We start from the raw sequence: 27,259 nt of genomic DNA on the forward strand, positions 1-27,259 counted from the left end.
AATGTAATATAATAGCCTAGCTTTGACATGAATGGTTATCATAGCATTAAAGGAAAAACAACTGGAACCCTTTTACAATCATGTAAATATCCAGATTTTGAAGACTTGTAAATAATAATGCTATTGGCAAATCAAACCATTTTCTTAAAAGAATAAAAAAACAGGATAGGACATCTCAGACTTCTGTTTATAATAAATCATGCCAAGACCTGATTTAATTAGTGTTTCTTGTCTGGGTTTCAAATATACTTGGATCTTTGACATACTTAATATAAAGGCAGTGTCTTTGATGTGCTTTTCCCCCCTCTTTTTAAAGTTGTAGACATGGTCCATTCATAGGTGTGTATCACTATGTTTTGCTTGTGTAATAGTGAATTGTTTTGTGGCAAGAATATTGTCAACTTGCCAGCTGATAAAAGATGATGTATATGGTAACAAAAATAAACAAGTTCAGGGCAAGGGAATATAAACATAGTAAAATCTTTTGTTGAAATCAGCCTTCAGTTTTAGCGAACATGTTAGAACAGGAAAAGTGAACGTGTCGGAGTTCAGTTAAACAAGATGTGAGTAGTGTAGAGCGTGGAAAATGATGCCTTATTTTGAAGCATCTAGATCCACAAGTTGAGAAAGTGGCAAGCAAGGAGTATTGCTTAAATCAATTAGATACAAACAATAGTTGGATACAAGGAGGCAGCTCATTGATTCATGGCTCATTGCCACTTCCCCTCCTTTTTCCTCTATTTCTTCCAGTTGATGATTAACTTTTCTTTCGTTGCATTATTTTTGGTATATTGCAGTGTACTGTGTCATAGATAAAGAAATTTAAAGGTGGAAAATAAACTGTAGAATATAAAAGTCAAATTCTGTACTTTTTAGTTCTCAATAAAAATAAAGGAGGTAGACTGGCAGTAGATCTTAGATTTCTAAAAGTATGGGGCTAAGAAAGAGGAGAAAATAATGTTTATCCTGGACCCAGTAATGTGCCAGCATTTTGCTTGATGCTTTATTGTGAGAGATGTATATTTATTTAACTGGGATGAATAGTCTTTGTAGTATTTTAGGGTATATCCATTGTATGGATTTTTATCAGTGTTCTTACCAGTAGTCATATTAGAATTAAAAATAGTTTATCATTTTTAGTTTTCTTATCTATACTGTCATGAAATCAGATGATAATTTCCCAGAACTTCAATCAGATATAAATAATAGCATAAGAAAAACCATACCATTTGAGAGAAGCAGCTAACTTTGCTTTTTAATTCATTGCAGTAACTCAACAATGTAGTGATCATTGATCAGTAGAATAACACATGATGAAAAATATGTGACATAACATGCAGTAGGGAAGTAAACTGACTTGCTTTCCTTTGTTTGCCATCCCATTTGTTAATAAGTAATTGTCAGTACACTGCACACACAGCTTTCTTTTGTTAGCTTTATTTCAAAAAGCAGTGAAAAGTATGATAGCTTTTACTGAATTCTGTCTTTATCCAAATCCTTGTAGAAGAAATTGAATGGATCTGAAAGATAATTCCCTGCGATTTTCATTAGTGTTACTTCTAAACAAATAATAGCATTTAGTAATATAGTATTTACAGTAAACAATAAAACATCTATAAGATCCTATTATGAATTATTAAATATATTAAATGTAACACAGAATTACGGATTTTTCAGACAACTTTATCATGAGCAATGATGAAGGCTGCTTTTGCCTTACAGCACCCATAGATTTTGGTAAAGATATTGATTTGTTAAAGTGATGTAAAGCATAAATCATACTACAACTTGTCTTTGCATGAATTTTTGTATACTTGGAGATAAATAATGTATTCTAATACAGGAGTTGGAAAACAATGGCTCTGTGGTCTGTTTTTGTACCACCTGTGAGCTTAGAATGGTCTTTTAAGAGGTTGTATAAAAAAAGAATATGCAGCAGAAATCATATGTGACCCTCCAAGCCTAAAATATTTACTCTTTGGTCCTTTACAGAAAAAGTTTGCCAACCCTAAAATATAAACATATAAAACCTAAGCCTGAGAAGTTCTGGTTCCAAGTGAGATGGTGTAATAATCACGTGACACCCTCTCTCTCTCAGTGAGTGCACCTATTATAAAACCTGGACAGAAGGCATGGAGCAGCTATTTGAAGACTCTGAAAAGTCAATAGTAGCAGGTGAATTAGGGAAGACCAGAATTTAAAGTACCACCAAACTGGCGGTGAGTTTGCCATTTTTCCTTTTGTGTTGTCACATGGCCTGGTCTCAACATAGCCTGAAACCGGGAAGCAGACATCAATGCAGGCAGAGAGCCCCAGGAGAGCTCTAGGAAAAGCCCTCTACTTCAGGCTTGGGAAATAGAGATCATGGCTCCTAACAGTGACAGTGGGTGCAGAGGAAGACACAGGTATCTAAAATTGAGAAATGGGGTTGCCTCACTTTCTGATTGGAGGATCTATGGTCTCAAGAGGTAGGGGCATGCACCCTTTTCTTATCTTCTCTGTCTTCCTGCCAGTTGGCCCCCACTGCCAAAACAGTTGGAGGAAGTAAGAGGCAAAATGTTAATAAAACCTCAGCTTCCTGGGCAGAGTGCTGAAAAGGAGAGCCTCAGGGAACCAGAAAGTACTGGGGATATCAAGGGGCGGGGTACTTAGGAAAGGGATCTCATAAAAATTATGTGTTAACTTCTGGAGCTGAAATTAATGGAGGTGACAGAGGAAAGAGTCAAAGAACTTGAAGGTAGATCATAAAAATTATTCAATCTAAAAAACAGAGATGAAAGATAGGAAAAAAAAAAAGACCATCAAGGCCCTATGGGACGATAACAAAGATCTAACTTTCATATCGGTGTCTCAAAAGGAAAGGAGGAAATATTGTGCAGAAAATTACTTTTTTAAAAAATGGCAAGATTATGGAGAAACTCTCATACATTGATGGTTGGAATACAAAATAATACAGCCGCTCTAGAAAACAGTTTGATAGTGTCTTGTAAAGCTAAATATACGTTTACTGTAAGGTCCACCAGTTCCATTCCCATAGAGTTGAAACATTTGTGGTGAAATCAAAACTTAACGTTCACACAAGTATCTGAACACAAATATTTATAGGAACTGTAGTGATAATCATCAAAAGATGGAAAAATCTCAGTTATCCTTCTATGTGTGAATGGATTAAAAAAAAAAACATGTGGTACATCCGTATAATGGAGTATGACTCAGTGATTAAAAAAAGGTATGAACTATTGATAGACACAACAATTTAGGTCAGTCCCAAAAGGTTACATACTGTAACCTGAGTGAAAGTAGTCTCAAAAGGTTACATACTGACACCAAAAGCACAGGTAACAAAAGAGATAAATTGTATTTTATCAAAACAAGACTTTTGTGCATCAGAGGACACTATCAAAAGAATGACATGGCAAGCCACTGAATGGCAGAAAATATCTGCAAACTATATATATACCTGATAAGAGACTTGTATCTAAAATATATAAAGTATTCTTATAACTCAATAATAAAAAGATAAAGTGAGCAAAGTATCTGAACACACATTTCTCCAAATAAGATATACAAATAGCCAATAAACACATGAGAAGATGCTCAGCATCATTAGCCATCAAGAAAACGCAAATTAAAACCAAATGAGATACTGCACTACACCTACTGAAATGGCTGTTACCAAAAGAACACACATTAGTGTTGGCGAGAATGGGGAGCATTGCTGGTGGGGATGTGAAGTGGTGCAGCTGCTGTGGAAGATGGTGTGGCGGTTCCTCAAAAAGTTAAACAGAATTACCATAAGATCCATCAATTCCACTTATAGATATATACCCCAAAGAATTGAAAGCAGGGACTCAGAGAGGTATATGTATACCCATGTTCATAGCAGCATTGTTCACAATAGCCAAAAGGTGGAAGCAACCCAAGTGTCCATCTAAGGCTGGACGGATAAACAAAATGCATATGTACATACAGTAGAATATTATTCAGCCTTAAAAAGGCAGGAAATTCTGACACTTGCTACAACGTGGATGAGACTTAGAGACATCATGCTAAATGAAATAAGCCAGTTACAAAAGGACAAATATATGATTCCACCAAATATTTGTCCCAAAGGACAAATATTATATGATTCCAAATGTGATATGAGGTACCTAGAGCAGTTAAATTCATAGAAACAGAAAGTAGAATGGTAGTTGTCAGGGGCTGGGGGTTGAAGGGAATGGGGAGTTAGTGTTTAATGGGTACAGACTTTTAGATGCAGGAGATAGGGTTCTAGAGATAGATGGTGGTCAGAGTTGTACAACAATGTGAATTATGGAGGAAAGAAAATGAAGGTTACATGTAATTATTCCATCTGTATGACTTTTTTTTTTTTTTTTTTTTTTTTTTTGTGGTACGCGGGCCTCTCACTGTTGTGGCCTCTCCCGTTGCGGAGCACAGGCTCCACACGCGCAGGCTCAGCGGCCATGGCTCACGGACCTAGCCGCTCTGCGGCATGTGGGATCTTCCCGGACCGGGGCACGAGCCTGCATCCCCTGCATCGGCAGGCGGACTCTCAACCACTATGCCACCAGGGAAGCCCTGTATGACATTTTTAAAGAGATGAAAAGTTGCCAGGGATTAGGAGTGGCTAAGAGAGGCCACATCAGGGATGAGGAAGGATTTTTTGGGTTCTGTGTCCAGTACTGTGGTAGTAGTTACTCAAATATATGCAGGAGTTAAAACTTATAGAACTGTACACCCCCAAAAAGGTTACTTTTACTGCCTTTCAATTCAAAAAATATAATTAAATATATACATAAGTCTGTAACAACATAATTAGCTGTTAGGACCCATGGTGGTGGGGGGATGTGGAGGTCTGGGTCTATCCCTCCGTACCAAAAGTGAGAATGGTTTTTATTTTGTTTCAGCAAAACGTGAAGAAATAAAGTATGCCTTGTCATTTATAGCATCTTTTTTTTTTTTTTTGCGATACGCGGGCCTTTCAGTGCTGTGGCCTCTCCTGTTGCGGAGCACAGGCTCCGGACGCGCAGGCTCAGCGGCCATGGCTCACGGGCCCAGCCGCTCTGCGGCATGTGGGATCTTCCTGGACCGGGGCACGTGTGCCACCGTGTCCCCTGTATCGGCAGGCGGACTCTCAACCACTGCGCCACCAGGGAAGCCCCATTTATAGCATCTTAAAGGACTGGTTTTATAGTTTAAAATGCTAAACTAAAACTAGTTTTTTTTTAATCAACAGGTGATAACATGCACATAATAATAATATTTGAAAAATACTGAATAGCATAAATAAGAATATAAACGTTATTTTAAAATTGCAATTGGTAACATTTTAGTGCTTTTCACTACTACTCTTTCTCTATGCATGCATTTGTGTGTGTGTGTAGCAGAGCAGAAACCTTATTCAGAAACCTTGATGAAGGAATGGAAAAGGGAAGCCTCGAGCCCTAAAAACACCTTCTCCTTGAGGGGAGGGGAGTAAATGAATTTTAAGGGGTAGGAGGCAGGCATATCATCAGGGCTCTAGGAAAGGGGAGGAGATTTCCAAGGCACTATGCATTTATTTTTTATGTAATTGCTGTCATACTATATATTGAGTTTTCTATTCTCTTTTCCTTAAATACTCTATCTTGAATATTCTCCAAAATCATTAAAATTCTTACAGAGTATTATTTTCATAGCTGTATTGTGGATATATCTTAATTTATTCTATTTTACTCCTTTTCTTGGGCATTTAGGTTGTTTCCAGTATCACTCATTATTATAAGCATGATTCCTTTGAACATAAATTCACATAAATTCTCATGTGCACAGAATGCAGTCTGTGTGTAAATGTACAGCTCTGTTGAAAAGTCTGAATTTAATGGAGTACAAACATGAAACAGTCTTCTCCATCCCCCGATTCCAAGTGTGCCATGTACAATTTTTCTTCTCTGTTATGCACAGGCATGTTAGGTGACAGGCATGATTCTAGTGGCTCTCAGTAATTAAAAGTGCAGTGAGATTCAGTTCAAAAATGTGGTCTGCTATCCAGAGATTTTCCTTGTTCAATTGGAACCAGGCTTTTATAGCTCGTGATCTGAAGCAGGGAGGGCTTAGTAAAATTTCACTCACACCTTCTCCCACTCTAGACTGTAGAGTGCTGCAGCGACTTGATTCAGTTCTAAATACCTCACCCTACTCCCTGTTCCAGGCCTAACTCTTCTGTGGTAGAGGCTTAACAAAGGGAATAAGGGAGAAGTGGCAACTTCCCCGTCTTATCTGCCTGTATTTGTGGTCCCTACTTTGGTTGTTGCCACTTCTCTGGCCAGTGACCAGCTCTTACTTATTTGATGTCCTTCAAGCATATGTTCAGCAAACTAGTATATTCTTCTGGCAGTGCCCCCAGTCTCTACACAAGAGCCTCTTGGAGTCTTGCCTCTTGGCCTGCTTCTCCTTAGCGTGGTTGTTGATTATGGTGAGAACTTTTCAGCCTTAGTTGTTGGCGTCTTTCTTTAAAATATAGGGCACGCAGTACATGCCTTTTTTGCTTTCAGATTTAGGCCCTGGTCATCAGTCCTGAAGAAACTTCCAGAAAGGCCCCATGCAACATCTTGTTTCAAGTGCATATATAGAATATACGGCAGTTGTTGAAACAGTTGCTAAGCATTTTTCCTACTTTTATTTTAAATGGCAATGCAATTCTTAGCTTGACAAAACATTTTTTTGCCTCGTCTGCATAATAGATGCATTGTACGATACCAAAAGTCTATCAGCACCCAACAAAGCTTTCTGTTAAACACAACAAAACAAAAATCTTTTCTGCTTTAGCAAAAAGTAATGGTTTCTTTTGCCCATTCACTTTCTCAGACATCCTTTGGTCTATCTTCCACAACAGAGGTCTGCAAACTGTGGCCTGTGGGCCACTTCCAGCTCTCCAGCTGTTTTTGTAAGTAAAGTTTTCTTGAAGCACAGCTGTGGTCATTTGTTTATGTATTGTCTGTGATGACTTTTGCACCACAACAGCAGAACTGAGTATTTGCGACAGAAACCGTTAGGCCTGCAAAGCCCAAAATATTTACTGTCTGACCATTTACAGAGAAAGTTTGCCAACTCCTGTTTTACACCCTTCCTCTAAAATTCTTTCCAAAACGTAAACCAGAAATACCCTTTGTCTGCTTAAAAACATTAAGTAGCTTCTCACTGTTGACAGAATATATTCTAAAATCTTTAGCTTTACATTCAAATCTTTTTATAATTTAGTGTCAAATCACTATGTCAAGTTCAAATTCAGGATTTCCTGTTATTTTCAGTGATGCAGCTTGAAGTCTAGAGTTACAAATTGGCAGCTTACAGGCTGTTTGGCCCCCAGACTTGTTTTGTTTTATTGATTCAGCATTTAAAAACTAGATAATGTCACATAGAAATCCAGGTTTCTAGTTGTTCTTCACCAGTCAAGAGTTCTGGTAAACCGGCCTCAGAGCCCTCAGTGTAACATTCTGTTAGCACTCAGTGGCTGCTGCCTCTTCCCTATGGAGCAGTGCTCTCCACCTATGCACAGCCTGTGCCCCGTGGGTCCTGTATGCATATGCACTCAAACCCAGTCCTCTTCAATCATGCATGTTACCTGCTGTGGCCACTGTAACCATTTGAGTTTGCAACCCTGGGCCTAGATATAGTGAGCTGCCTTCTGGTCACCTGATCCACCTGTTCTCACATTACCTCTTGCTGCTCCATCTGCCTAGAAGATCCTCTTTGTCCTTCAGAATTCTTCATCCTTTAAGACTCATTTAAAATATAACCTTTGTGAAGCCTTCTCTGCCAAAGGCAGTCACTTCTTCCTCTCTACCCTTGTGGCACTTTGTTCATTTGATTAGAGTAGCACCTGTCATGTTGTATTTTAGTGACCAGATGGTGAGCTCCTTGACGTTAAGGTTTGTATCTTACTCATCTTTCTGTTCCTAGTCCCCAGCATGTTGCCCAACAAAGAGTGAAGGCCAAGTAAATGTTGCTGAATTGTACGCCGTTAACATCTAAAAACTGGGAAGGTAGGAAAGGATTCATTAGGTGCAAAGAAAAATTCATATTTTTCCCACTTAAATGTATATTCTTTCCCTTTCAGTATTTCACTTAGTTTCCTCTTTTTCTCCCCTTAGTTTATTACCAACTCATTTGTGTTTCCCAGACAACTGACACTTTAATTTTCATTAAGGATTACCAACACTTACTAGCTGTGTCCAGGGTTACAAGCTAATAAATGGTGGAAATGGGGTTCAAAGTCACATTTCTCTGCCTTTAGAGCTCATGCACATAGCTGCTGAGCCACTCCTTATCATGTGCGTGCTTTTGAATAAGTTACAAAATTTTCTAAGTCTCAGTTTCTAATTGTAAAAGAGGAATGATAGGGCTTCCCTGGTGGCGCAGTGGTTGTGAGTCTGCCTGCCGATGCAGGGGACACGGGTTCGTGCCCTGGTCTGGGAAGATCCCGCATGCTGTGGAGCGGTTAGGCCCGTGAGCCATGGCTGCTGAGCCTGCGCGTCTGGAGCCTGTGCTCCGCAACGGGAAAGGCCATAACAGTGAGAGGCCCGCGTACTGCAAAAAAAAAAAAAAAAAAAAAAAAAAAGAGGAATGATAATGGTTCCCATCTTTTAGGATACGTGGGAGAAATGAATGAGAATATCTATGTAATGCTTAGAACAGAGTTTGTCTTAGAGTAAGCACCCAATAAATAGAGCTGCTCTAGTATTATTATTACTATTATTATTACTGCTGCCACTGCTGCTGCTACTACTTCTACTGCTACTGTTACTTAATGTATAGGAGATACACAGACTGTCTTGTCTTCCTTTTCTTGGTTTAGACTTTCAGGAGTCAAGGGAATTGAGTGTTGGCCCACCTGCAGAAACCATTGCCAGGCTACCCTATTTGTAACCCTAGAACATTGCACTTGGAAGGTGTTTTGGAGGTCAGGTGTTCTAACAAGTGCTTATCCAAAGCAGCAGTCCTCTCTGCAGTTCCCAGCTAGAGATGATCAGTCATCTAGAGGCTGTTACAACATTTACAGTGACAGAAGCTGGCCACTTTAGGTGGAAAATATGATTGTTTAAAAACTATGCACACACACTTTGCTTTTTCTTTTTATTTTTGTCCTCTGTAAAATGTAGAAAATTAAGTTGAATCCTTTTTCCATACTGTTGTCCTTAGTCCTTCAAAGTATTTGAGCCAAATTAAACAGCGACACTGGTGGTTTTCAGAGTGTAGCCCTTTTAACTTGAGCCCCTTTCCTCAGGAGCCTTTCTTCTCTCTTCCCCTTTCTTTTATTCAAAGAATCCTCGAAGACCCTAAAAGCATAGGCTAAAATTTTTGTGTGCCTGTGTGCATTTTTCTGGTGCAAGTTTTGATAACCCGAAAAAAGTTTAGGAATCACTGTCTTAGACACTCTCATGACTATAGTTTATCCTGCATATGTCTGCATCTCAAAGGGACAAACAATAGTTAAGGACCACAGTTTTTTAGTTTTCTCATAATGGTAGAGAGTGATTGAAAACAAAGGTTAGGAATTGCATAGAAAGAGGAAAATCTGAGAGTTAAAGCAAAGAGGTATAGTTCAGCTGTATCGATTGAGCCACCTCCCTGACATCTTTGGGAAGTCTTCCGTCTAGTCTGCTTAGGGAATTATTTCTGATATAATAAGGATGTTAAGCAGAAGGGAGGATTCAGTAAATCAGTCTTTTCTTAAAAACATTTATGCTACAGAACAAGGAATAACTATTTTGCCCTGTAGTGGACAATCACTTTAGCTAAACATAGGTACTGTTATGACTATTATATATTCAAATACACACATATGTACACACAGAAATACAGTGCTTAACATAGTTCAATATCGCCTTCAAGGTCAACCCCTTCCACTCCCCCAGCCCCCACTTTTTTCCTGCTTTGCCAAGTCTAATGCTCTGCTATTGAGAATCTAACAGATGATATATCCTCAAAATGGTCCTCCTTACCTTTGTCAGGCCACAGAATGTTACGGTGTGGAAAAGCACTACTGGAAGAACAGAGCAACTGAGATATAGATGGAGAAGCTTGTAAATGTTGCTTTCCTGAGTTATCTCTAGATCATTGTCGGCCCAAATAAATTTCCTATGCAAGTTTTGATAAAATGCATGCATGCATGCATACATTTTTTTTACATAGCTCTTTGTCATCAGTAGTCAATTGTGTAATCCAAGTTATGCCCATAAAATATATCTTTTTCATAATTTTACAAAATATCTAAAAGAAAAAGTAAAGTGAGGTATTATGGCTAAAAATATATTTTAAGATTCAGTAGAGGACATAGTACTGATAATTAGAGGTGCTAAAATTTGGACAAGAGTGTAAACTATATTTTTGGGTTTTTTTGTTTTTGTTTTTTGCGGTACGCGGGCCTCTCACTGTTGTGGCCTCTCCCCCTGCGGAGCACAGGCTCCGGACGCGCAGGCTCAGCGGCCATGGCTCACGGGCCCAGCCGCTCTGCAGCACGTGGGATCTTCCCGTACCGGGGCATGAACCTGTGTCCCCTGCAACGGCAGGCGGACTCTCAACCACTGCGCCACCTGGGAAGCCCTAAACTATATTTTAAAACAATTTGTATATTTTAAAACTTAATGAAACCATTGAAGTCATCTGTTTTGCATTTCTTTTTTGTTCTTGTTGTTGTTTGGGTTTTTTTGTTTTGCATTTCTAAAGCCTTATGTTGTTAGGTTATTGTAAGAATGGCAATATAAGTCTGCAGAAAGTATAGTTACAAAAATCTGAGAAGTTTAGTATATACAGTCCAACAGTATAGCTTGTAACTATCAAGGAAGATATACTGGAACTCTTGCTTTTTCTTGTATCTATTGCTTTCCCAAATCTAAGGTAGGTATAGGTCTTTACAAAGGGTAAAGGAACTCCTTAGAGCTGTGTTGGTTACTTAAGTTGATAATAGAAAGGAGGACATTTTGAGGGAAAGTGGAGAATTAAGAGAGGAATGAAAGGACACATGTTGATACTCTTGGTGTTTTGTTTTGTTTTCTTTTTTGTACCATAGCAAATGTAAGGTGCCCTGTCTGTCAGTGAACTACGTACTTCAATACAACTTAAAGTCTATAAGTTCTGTGGATTTAATAAGGAGAACTAAGCATTGCTTGATTTTTTTCCCTCTCCAAACTCCCACTTGTGGATTGGCATAAAGTGAAAATTCCTCCAGTAATGCCCAAGCCTTCTCATTTAGGGTTTGGTACTGCATCATGCCTAAGTGAATGTCGAATAAATGTTGTCTGATGATGATGAGAATAATTTGTTTCAGGAGGAATTCTCTTTATGCTTATGTACTACATTTCTCACAGTGGTCTCAAGAGTCATTGGAAAACAGAATTCTTGTTTGAACTCTTACTGTCTAATTTTTGCCAATTACACTATTATAAGTTTTATATGAATTTTAAAAACTGGATTCATTTGGCAAAGTGCAAAATCCTCTAAACTTAGGAATGCAATAGAACTGATTTTAACTGGTATATTTAAGAAGAATAACATGCACTGAATTTGAATGGTAAACTCAAGGACTTTCCAAAGATGTATGCTGGGTTTAGGTGTTTTATGAATAGGGCTCATTCACTATATATTTACTTACTGTAGCTTTTACTAAGTAGCAGGATAATTGTTATTGCAGAGTTAGAGTGTTAGCATAGCATCTTGAAAATGTCTCTGTGTGGGATACGTTATGTGAATGTGCGTTGTCAAGTAGTTTCATTTTGGACTTTTGAAAGCGTTAACTTCTAAATATTTTCTTAGTTTATTTTAAAAAATAAACAACTTGAAAAAAAAATATCACTAATTCCTTGGTGGTAGGGAAAGGGTGGGGGGAATGGTGTATTCTGCCCCAGGATATGCTTTGGGGAAATTACTTGGAATTCAAGGAATCACAAGTGGAGCAACTTTAAAACACTTTGCTATAACGTGTTCTAAAAGGTAATTAAGTCTTGACATGTAAAGACGTGTTAATGTAGTATTCTGAAAAAAGTTATGGAAGTTTTTTTCTTTCACAGTAGGGTCTCCTAATACATAATTTGCACTAGTTGAATATTTGAAAAAACTGTCTGGAACAACTACTGATACAGTTACCAAAAATTGTATTATCATCTCACTTTCACATCATTAACGTTACATATCCTTTTCTTTCAGCTGGATATGTCAAGTGACCAGATAGCTGCCAATCTGCAAGCAGTTATCAGTGAAGTTTGTAGGCAAAGACCGCTGAATTTGGGTAAGTGGTTCCCTGGGGTAGATTTCCTTGTAGCTCTGTGATACTTTAAAAATGTAAAATATTAAGAAAACAATGCAGTTAATATGCAACTGCAATAGCAATAATATTTCCAGGGATTAAAGAAATACAACTTAATTCTCCAAAGGATTCCTAATGACCTTATTAAGAAGTTGTAGTTGTTTGGAGAGGAGACCTCTTTAACATTAATAAGGAATACATTGTGAAACCTTTATAAATTCCCACATTATTTCTACCGTTAAATGTAATAAAGTTTGAAAGAAAACTGTAACGGATTGCCTTAAACTTACAATAGTGTTTAAGCAGAAACTAAAGTCATTTATGAGATAGATGAAATTTTGAAGCCAGACCATTCACTTTGTCACTGGTACTAGCAGTTGGCTTTCTTAATCTTATTTATTTTAGAAAAGAAACAAGGTTTTTAATCATGTCACAAGAATCACTATTTATAAATGGGGTGATTCGTGGAGAACAGTGAAACTTGATGTGGAAGCTGTGTCATAGGCTAGGAACACATGTAGTACCCACTGCATTACCTGCCATTCACAGTCCTTCCTCAGGCAAACGTGTTCTCTTTCCGCTGGTTGAAAGCAAGAGTCTGTAACCCTCATTTAACTATGCACTTACAGGCTTACTATTATAGGAATCTGTCATGTTTCATTTTATAAACCAAGTGTATAATTAAAACACACTGATGAATAAATACCTCATTTGTTAATTCTATTGTGCTAGATATGACCATAGTACTTAGTGATTGTATGTGTATAGATTCTTCTCTTTCATGGAGAACTTTGTTTTGAGTATAGGAGCCTCTGAACCTATATCAGGAGTAGAATGATGAACAGTAAATCTCTAAAAGCAATGTAGTTACCTTCTCTTTGCCATTTTAACTGAGGGTCCCTTAACATTGTTCTTATGAAACGCTTTTTAATTTTTAAGGAATTTTACTAAATGGTAACACAGAGTTAGCATCTGTGCTGTTTTAAATAAATATTTAGAATCTTGCCATCAAATGTAAATATCATCACCTGTTCCCTTTACTGTTGACTTTGCAATGAAATAAATTCTAGGTGATCACCTTCTGAAAGAGAGAAATGAATTATTAGTGAATATGTGTAGTTCCATCTGTAAATCTCTAATATACTATGGTACAGCTAGTTTGTCTTCTACTCTAGAAATGAAGCGATCTTCCCTTTGTTATAATAATATAGTAATATCAGTACTTTTCACGTGAAAATATAACACGAGTCCTATAAAGTTTCTTGTTGTATGTTTGTATTTGCTCATTAGGTATCTATGGAATAAAATGAAAATTGATTCTTGTCTTTGTTTTCAGGACCCTTTGTGGTACGTGCTTTCCTTCGAAGTTCAACAAGTGAAGGTTTGTTACTAAAGATCGAGTCATTATTGCCTAAAGAAGTAGAACCCGAAGAAAGTGACAAAAAAGCTGCCTAAATGTGTTACATTGAGAAATTATTTTCAGTGGATCAAGAAACAACAGAGAAAATTAAAAACTTTAATTTCTAAGTTTGGTGTCTTGTTATTTCTTGATCATCATACTTGAAAGTAAATTTTAACACTGGAAAATCTTATAATACTTCAAAACTAAGAAAATAAAATTTGCTCTGTGTCTGAACCTAACTTTTAGATCATGTTAAATTTTCTTCCTTAGTATTCAGATTCTACAATCTGATAATTATAGCAGCAATTTCTAGCTTAATAACTTTCCCTTGAGAGTCATACCATCTGAGGGAAAAGTAACATCCTCAGTTCCCATAAGACAGAGAATGGCAGAGTCATGAGCTACATCACAAATATGACTGTTTTCTGAAGAAAAAATATGGAAAATCTTCATTCTAATAATTCCTTAATGTCTTTTGTGATAGCATGAATATAGAAAATGATTAAGCCCTTAAAACAAGTGGGTGGAAAACTTTTTTTTCTCTTAGGAATCAATTTATAGTATTTGTATTTTTTTGTAATAAGAATATTGTATATATTTTTTTTTAAATATTATATATTTTAATGGTGCTTTGTAATATACAAGGCGCTGTGTATGGTGTTGTTATATACTTTATTTGATCCTGAATTCCTCTGCTTAATAGCAAGTTGTTAGTGTTTGTTGAATGAATATCCCATGAGGTAGATAAAACAACTTAATTTATGGTTGAAGGATCAGGCTGCCAGTTTGCCTACTGGTGTTGGTCCTTAAGTGTTTACTGGTATGTGACAAAACAAAAAAAATAAGGATAATTTTGTCATGCAGTTGCCAACTGTCCTTTCTTGGGAACGATTTCTTTTACTCTGAGACTGTCTTCCACTTTTTTTAGGGGATGTTCAAGGGCTTTTTCTTATATGAAAAAATAGTCCTGATAGATTTGTTGGTGGGTTTTAATAACACTCACTTTGTAAAGAATATTTTGACGGCTCCATATAGGTCTCCCCAATTGTTTTTGAAATTTTAGTGGTCTGACCAGTCCAAAAGACTGTGAACAACCATTGTACTCCACTAAGCCTTTTTTCCCACAGGAAAATTAAAATTTAAGGGCTGTTTACCAAAAGCAACTGTAGCATTAACTACAAAACAGTAACAGCAGTTACCTTTTATTGAGTGCCTACTACTGTCTTATGCTTTTTATGCATTCTCTCATTTCATCCTCGCAGGAGTTTAGTAAGAAGGGCGGTACTCTCACTTTACAGTTAAGGAAATTGAAACTTGTGTGAGGTCCTCTAAGTGGCAAACTAAGATTCAAACCTACATTTGTCTGATTTTGAAGCCTGTTCTCTTAACCATTAGGCTATTTTACCTCCTTTTTATGTGTTCTAAGATAAATTAAACTATTTAACCAATTTTAAATTTTTTAAATATTGAATAATTACACTTCAGTTTCTCGGTATGTCTAGCTATGGGGTTATGGCACAGTGATGTGAAGAAAGTTGAAATAGAAGGGTTGGAGGAGTGGGACGAGAAAAAAGCAGTGCAGGATGGAGAGAAAAAAGATACCTACTTGTTTCCCACATTTATGGTCTTCTGAAAGCATACTGATTGTTATTTAAAGACCCTAGATCACAGAGTAGAAACTCTATTACTGTATTTATGGGTTTTCTGATTAATAGAGTAAGTATACTCTTATTATAGAGAACTTTAGAAACACTAATAAATATAAAAAAATAAATCACTCAGAGTCCTACTACTCAGATAACCAGTATTAATATTTTGGTGCTTCCCATTATCTTTTTCAATTGACAGAGAATGAGAGACAGAGAAACAGAGGGAACATGTACGCACATGATGTTATATAAAGTAAGCATTTCCCCATATTATTTAAAATCTTATATGAAAAACATTTTAATGATTGAGCAATATTTCATCCTATTGATGCTCTAATTTATGGAGTCAGTTCTTAGTTTTGGGGCATTTAACTTGCTTTCAGGTCCCCCTTAACCTTATTATTTACAATACTTTGGAGAAAATCTTTGAGCATAATTTAGTTTCCTCTATATTTCTAGAACTGACCTTCCTGAGTTAAAAGGTATGATATGGCTAAAGGTTTTAATTATGTCTTAGAAAGATACCTTTCTGAGCAGAACAAACCAGAACAAGGAAATATGGTTGGAAAACTTGCTCTGGGCAAGAGCATTCCAGGGTCTTATTAACTGGCCTATGACTAAATTATTCCCTAACCTTCCATTAGAGTGTTTTTCCTATTGGCTAACTAGAACTAATGTTGAGTGTTCATAATGGTATATGCTTCTGGAAAAATAGTAGAATTGCACTAGATTACTCTTCACATAAACCTCTCTCTTTTGTGTTATTAATGTATTTTCTTCTTTCTGAGAAAACAGTAAATTAAAATCTTGTATTTAAAAAGAGTAAAAAGTTTTAAATAATTATGGTAAATATCAATACTAGTAATTCTCAAACATTAGCCTGCATCCAAATTACCTGGAGGGCTTGCAGGCACAAATTGCTTGGCACCAGTCAGCATCTGGGGTGGGCCTTGAAAATTTACATTTCTAATAAGTTCCTGTTGCCAAACCCAATTCGTGCACCTGGTGCACAGTGAGGCCAAACAAACCAAAATGTTGGAGTTTGGAGCAGAGAAAGGTTTATTTCACGGGCCAAACAATGAGAATGGGCTGCTGGTGCTCAAAAAGCCTGAACTCTCCCAAGGTTTTTAGGGAAGAGTTTTTATGGGCAAAATGTGGGGGGAGGACTGAAAGGTGAGTGACCTTCCCCTGATTGGTTGGTGATGAGGTAACGGGATGATGTTCCACAAAACTCAATCATTAACCTTCAGGTTCCAACGTGTCTGGGATCCAGAGCTTGTGCTCTGACTGAAGTTACCATCCTCTACCTGGGTGGTTTTAGTTCCTGGAGAACTATCAGGTTATGTATAGCCCTTGAGGAGGAACTGGGACCCTGCCCCATCGCTGCACTGTTTCTTGACTGCCTTTCCTTTATTTCTGCATTCCTTCACTCTTCTGTTTGCATCTGCCCTCTGGAACTCAGGGAACATCTAGGAGGCTAAACCTTTTTCCTACAAGCAAGGAAGTGGAGGACAAGGAAAGGCTTTTGTCCACAGGGTCCTGCTCAGCTTCATTCGCAGGTGATGATGTTGCTGGTTCAAAGACTGTATTTTGAGAACCACTGATACTTACTAATGGATCTTTAAACCCTGGATAAAAAAAATCTCTGGCTTTGGTATCAGCATTAGTTTATTTTCAAATTTGACAGGTAATTCTTGTGCAGCAAGGTTGAGAATCACTGGTGTATGCAATTAACCAAGTTATAAGAGGTGAAAATTTTTTAATAAAAGTCAAGATTTTAAAAGACTGAGATGAAAAAAAAGATAATGCACTGAATTTAAGAGCCAGGACTAGTTTCTAGCTTCCTGGTCTATCCCTATGTGTAAACAATTTGAATTCCTATGGGAAAACAATTCAAAATCTGGGATCTTCTGTAAAACAAGGACATCATAAGGTGATCATCAATGTACTTTCTAACAAAAATTTTATGACACAGCTTTTGTAGTTGGCATTTCATGTTGTTAGAAATGATGTGATAAAACATTATTAATTAACATTACTAATATAAACACACGTAAACATAAGTTTAATGGTATTACTTATCATCTTGTTAAAGACCAGAGAGGCTTGTGGTGGGATGGGGAGACCTACTCAATAGTGACTTTTTTTAATAGCAAGCAGTAATCACAGTGTCCAGTAGGTGGCAATAGTAACCTTTCATACAACTTTTAAATAGTTGTGTACTTATTGGTAAATATTTGTTTTCTCATTTGACTATACAACTAAAATAGCAAAAATACTTTATAGACCCCTGGAGCTTTGTTTATTTATTTAGTTTTTATTCTGTTTTGGGCATGTTACAGAGGTTGCTTTAGTTGTCACTCTGCAATAATGCATTTTTAGAATTTAAAGAATTCGTTTCTGTTTTAACTTTTATTATAGAATTTTTTCAGATATACAGAAAAAAAGAACACCCATTTACTTACCACCCAGCTTCAGCAATTATCAACATTATGCTCTTGTTCTAGGTACATCTATCCCTTCCATCTACCTACCACTCCCTAGCTCGTCCTCATCCTTGCTAGAGTAATTAAAAGCAAATCCCTATAAAGAGTTTTAAGAATAATCAAGCTATAGTTACAAGAAAATTTTAGGTCCATTTTTCAGAACCCAATGTTTTTGTGTTCTACTCTAGCCATTGAGGGCATTTAGGTTCTTTGGATTGTATTTTTCATGTAATGGGCAAAACACCTATTTCTAGTGCTTTGAGAACTTAAGAGTACATAGTAACAGAACTAGCCACAAAAGGTTGTATATAAATATCAATATTTTAAAAAATAAGAAGGAAGAAATTGGTATCTTCACTTAAATTTTTGTTTTTGAATCAAAATATGAAATTGGAAATGTAACTATTATAAGGGATAGGTTGAAATAATAGTTTTCATTCTGAAGGTATTCAAAGGAACAAAGTTTTACTGTATTGCTTTATTTTTAAAAATAGAAGGACATTAAATAAATTGGGCAAGTAGAGAAAGGAAGAACACAATCAAAAATTTAAAGAAAACAATGACCCATAATTCCTTAAATAACTGCTTAACATTTCGTATACGTCCTTTTTTTCTTCTTCCCATGGGGAGGTCTCCTTTTTCTCCCTGAAATAACATGGTTGTGATCATGTTGGGTATAGGGTAGGAAGGGAGATGTCTTGGCTTTGGCGGTTTCCCACATCTCCAGCTCTTTAGTTACTTTTATTTGAAAAAAGCCAACCAAAAGCATTTTCAAGTATTTGCTAAATGAAAGGTTTAACACTTCCTATATCTTGTCATATGTTGCATAAAACTTTATAGTATTGTTTCCTAAGTTGGTAATTACTTTAATGAAAATTAATTCATGTAAATTTTAAGTTGAATAACCCAGTGTTTCCCAAAGGGCAACAAGTGTACCAAGGAAGACAAAGAAATGAATTTTGATGGTAAGTGAGCCACATCTTTAAGGGTTTAGTATGTTTTACTATATTATAGGAAAATATAACTTGCACCTAAATGACCATGACTTCATGGGCATTGTTGCCTAGGATGACATTGCCTAGATGATTATTTGTAAAATCTATTTAAAAATATTGTGTAAATTATGTAAATATATAAACTATATAAACTGCTTTCCAAAGTGGTTATACAATTTTACATTCCCTCCAGTAGTGCATAAGGGTTCCAGTCTCTCCACGTCCTTGTCAACACTTGGAATTGTCTGTCTTTTTTATTATAGCCATTCTAGTGAGTGTGTAATAGTCATATATGTTTTAGTTTTAATTTGAAAATAGATTATTTTGCTGAGAAAGTGTTTGGGGATAAATGATAGAGTTTTAAATGTGTGCCATTTAGAAGATGGAGTATATTTATACTATGAAGCTCCAGAAGTAGAGGTAGGACTAATGTAGACTTTATAGGGAAGCAAATTCTGGCAAAAAGTTAAGCAAAAGTTAAATACTAATGACTTTCTTGCAAAGTTTTAGTAACCTTTTTATTGAATATATTTACATCCAGCTGTCTCAGTGTTTCCTCAGTTACAGTCAACAGAAATTAACCAGAGAAAAAATGTAATGTAAGGATATGTAGTGATTCACAGAATCTAAGGAAAAGTGAAACAACTGGTACTTGGAAAGGATAGGAAGCAGTGCAGCTTAAGGGATCTAAGTAGCAGGAACCAATGGACAGCTTCTTCAGAGAGCTACTGTCAAGGTGAATTTGTTTTCTGACCTTGTGTCACTCTACTTAAGATTTAAATTTTAAGGAGAAAGAGTCTGTTTGGCCTAGTTTAGTTTACACGCCCACTCCTTGGTCAGGAGAAGGCAGAATTGATAATCTCACCAAAACTGCATGCAGTAGGGTAGAAGAAATTGCCCAGGGGGAATACTGAAATGCCTTTAACAAAAGAAGGGGCTCACTGGGTGCTGGGCAGGCAAGACCAATAGATGCCCACTATACCACATCACTATCTCCGATGAATGACTAGGAGGAATTAATAGCAATGATAGGAGGGTCAACAAATCTCTAAGTGTCATTCATTCCTTGAATATTTATTAAATGCCTCTTCCTATGATTTCTATGAAATCAATGTATTTCTGTGAACTAAAAACATTTACTTTGTTACTCAAAGTATTTTTACATACATAGCAAATATTCTTTGAATGCAAAAAAAATGTTGCCCATTTATTTTTTGGAGGGGAGAAATGTCAATTTCATTTTATTAAACATAAATAGGAACACATGAACAGATTCCCATGGTAAAAAGTTTAAATCAGATATAGCAAAACTTCTATGATTCTCCCAGTCAGCCTCCCTTGTGGTGTGGATCTTCTATACTTGTACAAATTATGTTCCTACATTTAGAGTTAATTGCCTGTTGACATATGTAGGTTTTTCATATTTAAAAATAGATAGTATTAGCAAGTACTTCTTTAAGGTAGATTGCTAAAATAGTATAGTGGTTAAGAGCACAGACCCTAGAGACAAACTATAAGGATTCAAGTTGTAGCTCTCTTATGTAGCTGTATATTGTTGGTATTGCCCAGTAATTTTAAGGAAACTTTTTATTGACTTACAACACAAATTTATAACTATGAACAACTTGATGAATTTTCCTAAAGTGAACATGTACCTAGCATATAGGTCAAGAAGTAGATAATACCAGTACCCCAGAAACCCCTTTGTTCCCTCCTTGAAAAATACTCCTCTTCAAGGTAACCACTATCATGACTTCTAAGAACATGTATTTGTTATTCCTCTTTTTGAACTTTATGTAAATGGAATAACAATTACCATATGCATTTTTGGGGGGAGGCCCAGGTTCACTCAGTATGTTTATGAAACTCATCCATGTTGTATGTATTTATATTTTGTTAATTCTCATTGCTGTTTTAATATTCCATTGTGTGAATATATCACAATTTATCCATTCTACTGTTGATGGACATGTGGATTCTTTACAGTTTGAGGTATTACAAATAATGCTATTCTGAACATTCCTATACAGTTTTTCGGGGGGAGATTTTAGGGATTTTACAAATAATGCTGTTTATTAACATTCTTGTTCACTTCTTTTGGTGAACATATGTATGCATTTCCCTTAGATATATACCTAAGAGCAGAATTGCTGGATCATAAGTTAGGTGTATGTTCATTTATAGTAGATAATGCTTCACAGTCTTCCAAAGTAGTTGTACCAATATTTCCAACGGTGTGTGAGAGTTCCCACTGATCTGTATCCTTGCCGGTAATTGGTTTATCTTTTTCATTTTAACCATTTTGCTGAACGTGACGTGGTCCAGTAATTTTTGAAGAATGTAAAAATCCCATTAGTGGGGAAGACAGAATGTAGAGTGTTACTCCCCAGTGACTGAAGTTGGCTCTGAGGTCGGGCAAGGCCCGGGCTGGGCAGACCTGCCCTAGGGGTGAGGGGTTGCTGGCATGTCAGCACTCCTGCCCTTCTTCATTACCCTCTCTCTGTATTGGGGCCCACATGCCCTTTGGAAAAAGGGATCACCTGAGAAGCACAATACAAGGGCTTGTCCCTTGCATCTGGGCTGGTGATCTGGGCAGAGGCTGGGACAGGAGCCACAAGAGTCAGATAGTTTTCCCAGGAGAGGCCCAGTGCCTCCCTCCTTCCAAGGGTCACCACCTTCCTGGCTCCTCCTGCCTTGTGCCCCCTCAGGCCTTCCAGCCCCTTATACCTTTACTGCTGTTTGGTTAAAGCCTCTATTTTGTTAAAAAAAAAAAAAATTATCAGGTGATCTAGAGTTTTATGGGATTTATAAAATAACTTTTTCTTTAAAAAATTAAAAGAGATGGAAGAAATCCGTTATTCTCTGACTCCAACAAGTTCCTATCTTCTAGGGAAAGGATTAATTTGGTTTGGATTATCCTATGTAATAAAGGGCCCTCCATCAGACTCTAGAACCTGGTTTTGAGCATTACCCCTTCTTTATATCTAAATCCCATGTTTGGTAAAATTAGGTGTTTAAGGTTTTAAAATTATTGTTCCTGGTATATTATGCAATTTCAAATATTACTACTCTTACCCTAGACTGGAGACTGCAAATACCTGGCTCACATTCTGTCATCCCTTGTTTCCAACCAGGCAGACTATGACAGATGACGTGACTCACAGAATGTTCTCCCACTGATTTCTATGTGGTCTCAGATTTTTTTTTCTCAGTACAGTGCTCCACGTAGTCACACTGTTGAATAGAAGTGTGATGGAAGATTAAAACGCTCTTTTCATCTTGTACCTCAAGGTACAAGGTGATCAGCTGAGTCTTAAAATTTTCTTAAGTATTGCCATTGTTGGTTGGCCCTATATTATACTGAGAGAAATGGGACTCATTCTTAGAAAGCTGTCATTTAAATCTATTACTTAGTCATGCTAACTGAGGAGCTGGCTTACTTTTATTTTATTCTTGTTTAAAATTTTTTGTTTTCCTTTCTATTTTAATATTTAATTGATTTTTTTTTCTTTTGGACTAGGAAAAATTCTGAGAAGTTTGCTGCAGCTTCATAGGTCAAAGTAAGTTAGGGGAAATGACTTGAAAGAGGAGGAAAGATGATGCAGATACAGGGTTACACATGAATACTGACCGTTTGGGGGTTAGGGAGACCTTTAGAGGCCTCTATAGTTTGGGAGTATATTGGTTATGGTATGATATATATTGATTATAGCTTGCCACTTGAAATTAAAATTAAAAATAATTTATGGTAGTGAATTACAAAGTAGCATTTTTCAAAGTGATATGTTAGAGAATAAGTTGCTTCTTTAAAAATTTTGACTATGCTAAAATGATAAAGCTGATGATTAAAACCTAAGATGAAAGATAATTAAAACCTGAAGGGAATCAAGACAGTATGGTACTGGCACAGAAACAGAAAGGAAGATCAATGGAACAGGACAGAAAGCCCAGAGATAAACCCACGCACATATGGTCACCTTATCTTTGATAAAGGAGGCAGGAATGTACAGTGGAGAAAGGACAGCCTCTTCGATAAGTGGTGCTGGGAAAACTGGACAGGTACTGAGAGTAGAGATTAGATCACTCCCTAACACCATAAAAGTATGAGATTAGATCACTCCCTAACACCATACACAAAAATAAGCTCAAAATGGATTAAAGACCTAAATGTAAGGCCAGAAACTATCAAACTCTTAGAGGAAAACATAGGCAGAACACTCTATGACATAAATCACAGCAAGATCCTTTTTGACCCACCTCCTAGAGAAATGGAAATAAAAACAAAAATAAACAAATGGCACCTAATGAAACTTCAAAGCTTTTGCACAGCAAAGGAAACCATAAACAAGACCAAAAGACAACCCTCAGAATGGGAGAAAATATTTGCAAATGAAGCAACTGACAAAGGATTAATTTACAAGCAGCTCATGCAGCTCAATAACAAAAAAACAAACAACCCAATCCAAAAATGGGCAGAAGACCTAAATAGACATTTCTCCAAAGAAGATATACAGACTGCCAACAAACATATGAAAGAATGCTCAACATCATTAATCATTAGAGAAATGCAAATCAAAACTACAATGAGATATCATCTCACACCAGTCAGAATGGCCATCATCAAAAAATCTAGAAACAATAAATGCTGGAGAGGGTGTGGAGAGAAGAGAACACTCTTGCACTGCTGGTGGGAATGTGAATTGGTTCAGCCACTATAGAGAACAGTATGGAGGTTCCTTAAAAAACTACAAATAGAACTACCATATGACCCAGCAATCCCACTACTGGGCATATACCCTGAGAAAACCAAAATTCAAAAAGAGTCATGTACCAAAATATTCATTGCAGCTCTATTTACAATAGCCCGGAGATGGAAACAACCTAAGAGCCCATCATCGGATGAATGGATAAAGAAGATGTGGCACATATATACAATGGAATATTACTCAGCCATAAAAAGAAACGAAATTGAGCTATTTGTGATGAGGTGGATAGACCTAGAGTCTGTCATACAGAGTGAAGTAAGTCAGAAAGAGAAAGACAAATACCGTATGCTAACACATATATATGGAATTTAAGAAAAAAAATGTCATGAAGAACCTAGGGGTAAGACAGGAATAAAGACACAGACCTACTGGAGAACAGACTTGAGGATATGGGGAGGGGGAAGGGTAAGCTGTGACAAAGTGAGAGAGAGGCATGGACATATATACACTACCAAACGTAAGGTAGATAGCTAGTGGGAAGCAGCCACATAGCACAGGGAGATCAGCTCGGTGCTTTGTGACCCCCTGGAGGGGTGGGATAGGGAGGGTGGGAGGGAGACTCAAGAGGGAAGAGATATGGGAACATATGTATATGTATAACTGATTCACTTTGTTATAAAGCAGAAACTAACACACCATTGTAAAGCAATTATACCCCAATAAAGATGTTAAAAAAAATTAAAAAAAAAAAACCTGAAGGGGATAAAGAAGGAAGGAAGGATGGATGAAAAATAAAAGAGTTTGGTGATATAGATGAAACCAGGAGATAAGTTTTAGCAGTAGTAGTTTATGCTAATGTCATATTCCCGGCTCCAACCCTTACTAAGTATGTTACCTTGAGCATTCACTTGCCTTGTGAGCCTCAATCGTTTTGACTGTAACACAATCATAAGAAAGGTCACCTTTATTAACTCAAAGTGTTGTGAAAACTACTCAGGTAATGTAAATGAAATTATTTTATAAAATGAAGGTACAATCAACTGCTGTTATCATAAATACTAGGATAATATGTGAGCCTCAACATGTAAATAGCTCAAACTAGGTTAAAAAAAAAAATTCTAGCTTTCCTTTTCCGCCCATAATGGAATAACGTATACCAGACTTGCCCTCTACCTGTGAACAGCTAGAAAACTGGAGAAAAATATTTGAAGCTACTGTTTGCTGACCTTGGAAAACATGCAGTACGGGTGTGTGTTCTCTGAATGGATGGAAACAAGTTGTACAAAAGCCTCAGCATTCTGCCTGATGTCACTTTCCAGACCCTGCACAGGAAGAGGGAAACCAAGGAAAGCATGGCGGTCTCTTTATAGAAGTCACTGAGATCAGATTTGGGGGAGGCTGTGGCAGCTTCAGTTTGTGAGGCATGACACCAGAGATGTAGGCGCTATGCAGGGAAGCTCCAGGACTCTGCAGGGGGGTTCATTGAGACTTCTGCTCTGTGCTAAGATGGGCCTGCATAGATTGAAATGCCACAAGGCTAGACTAAATGCAATTATTGGGGAGCTTTAAGTTGAACAATTCCCAGAACTTATATGTGGCTGAGAGACATTTGAGTTTTGACCACCAGAGTGGCAAGACATTGTTGAAAATCCTGGGCATTCAGTAGATACCCCAGAATTGTGCCTTCAAATAGGGCTGAAAGAGCTCTAGAGTAGAGGCTACTCTGGACCACCAATAACACTTTAAAAACAACCTCAAAAGGATCAAATTGACTGGCAAGGAAGTTAACTGCCTGCCAAATTCAACACTCTCTAAATGCAGAAAACAAAATCCAAAATTTTAAGAACATAACTTTTATGGTGTCTGGTACCCAATAAAAATTATGACATGCAAAATGGAAGGAATATGTAAGGAAGAAAATCAGTCAATAGAAACTCAGAAATTATGGAGATGAATGAAGTAGCTGACAAGGGCTTTAAAACAACTATAGTAAATATGTACACGTATATAATGAAAAACACGAGCATAATGAGGAGAGAAATGGAAGACATTAAAGAAGGCAAAGGGAGCTTTAGAGCTGCAATGCCCTTTGGAAATGCAGTATCTGAACGGAAAATTCACCAATGGATTAACACCTATAGCCACTGCAGAAGAAGCATGACTTAAAGATACTGCAATAGGAACTATACAAATTGAGGTACAGAATGAAAATAGTAATAAAAGACCAGATCCTCAGTGATCTGAGCAATATTCAAAGTGATCTAATGTACGTGTAATTGGAGTATCTGAAAAGGGCAGGGGAGAGGAGCCAGAAAATATATATTTGAAGTAATAATGGTTTAATTTTTAACAGGATGAAAACTATGATTTCTAAATCTAAGCAGATGAACTTCAAGCAGGATAATTGAAAGGAAAACCATTCTAAGGCATATCATATTCAATTTGTTGAGAACCAGTGGTAACATAAAACTCAAAAGCAGCCAGAGAGAAAAAGAAACATTAAATACAGGGGTACCAAGATAAGAATTACTGATTTCTTGTCAGAAATAATGCAAGCCAAATAGGGAATGGAATGATAACTTTAACATGCTTAAAAAAAAGTTAATGTAGGGCTTCCCTGGTGGCGCAGTGGTTGAGAGTCCGCCTGCCGATGCAGGGGACATGGGTTCGTGCCCTGGTCCGGGAAGATCCCACATGCCGCGGAGCGGCTAGGCCTGTGAGCCATGACCACTGAGCCTGCGTGTCTGGAGCCTGTGCTCTGCAACAGGAGAGGCCAGAACAGTGAGAGGCCCATGTATCGCCAAAAAAAAGTTAATGTAGAATTCTATGTCAAGTGAAAATATCCTTCAAAAATGAGAGAAGCATAAAGACTTTTTTGACAAATAAAACACAGAAAAATTATTTCCAGCAGACCTGAATTACAAGAAGTGTTAAAGGAAGTCCTTCTAGAGGAAGAAAACTGATACCAGTATAAACCCAGTTCCATACAAATGAATGAAGAATGCCAGAAATGGAAAATTTGTGGGAAACTATGAAAAATGCTTTTCTGATTTTTATCCTTTCTTTAAAAAAAATTACCTTTTAAAAGCAAATGTAATAACAGTGTATGGTGGGGTTTATAACAGTTTGAAGTAAAATGAAGGAAAATAGCACAAAGGTTGGCATGGTATATACTTATACTTGGCTTATTTCAGTTGTGTGCAGCTTTCTGTGTTCATCTTGTATTTTTAGTGGATGAAATCACAGGTAAAATCAAAAGTCAAGTTAATACTAAAAATTTTTGTTATCGTGTTAAAACAAGTTTGCATTTTTGAAAACATTGTAGTAGAACTGATTGTATAGTTCACCTAGTATGACAAAAGTTTGCATCCATGTTACCATGGTGAAAATCAAGATACAGAAAATTTCCATCACCCCCAAAAGTTTACTTATACACTTTGTACTGATTCTTGCCTTCAGCTCCAAGCAACAGTAGATTTGTGTTCTGTCACTATAGTTTCGCTTGCTGTAGAATTTCATATGGATGGATCATACACTGTTATGTATATGTTTTAATATTTTAAAATTCATCCACATTGCTGCATGTATCGAATAGATCATTCTTTTCTATTGCTGAAATATATTCCATTGTATAGATATGCCAAATGTATTTATCCATTCATTCACCTGTTGATGGGTATTTGTGTTGTTTCCAGTTTGTGGTTATTATGAATAAAACTTCTCTGAACATTAAAG

The 27,259-nt window shown here is 36.8% G+C and overlaps 1 protein-coding gene across 5 annotated transcripts in view; it reads left to right on the top strand.

Annotated features, from left to right (window-relative positions):
* The window catches only part of MRPL1 (mitochondrial ribosomal protein L1), a 101,155-nt gene extending 75,048 nt beyond the window's left edge, over positions 1 to 26,107 (top strand). For 3 of the 5 annotated variants that reach the window (XM_079919785.1, XM_079919784.1, XM_079919787.1), the window contains 2 exons: positions 12,187 to 12,268; positions 13,623 to 14,207. In XM_079919785.1, coding sequence (XP_079775911.1) covers positions 12,187 to 12,268; positions 13,623 to 13,741 — 201 coding nt within the window. In that variant the 3' untranslated portion in view covers positions 13,742 to 14,207. Of the gene's footprint in view, positions 1 to 12,186; positions 12,269 to 13,622; positions 14,208 to 15,536; positions 15,591 to 18,745; positions 19,002 to 22,338; positions 22,379 to 25,877 lie in introns of those variants that run through there. The other 2 variants (XR_013828091.1, XM_079919786.1) reach the window with 2 other exon arrangements.
* Positions 26,108 to 27,259: the final 1,152 nt, after the last annotated feature.

Source organism: Stenella coeruleoalba (genome assembly GCF_951394435.1).
Source record: "Stenella coeruleoalba genome assembly, chromosome: 4".
NCBI classification, from domain to species: Eukaryota; Metazoa; Chordata; class Mammalia; order Artiodactyla; family Delphinidae; genus Stenella; species Stenella coeruleoalba.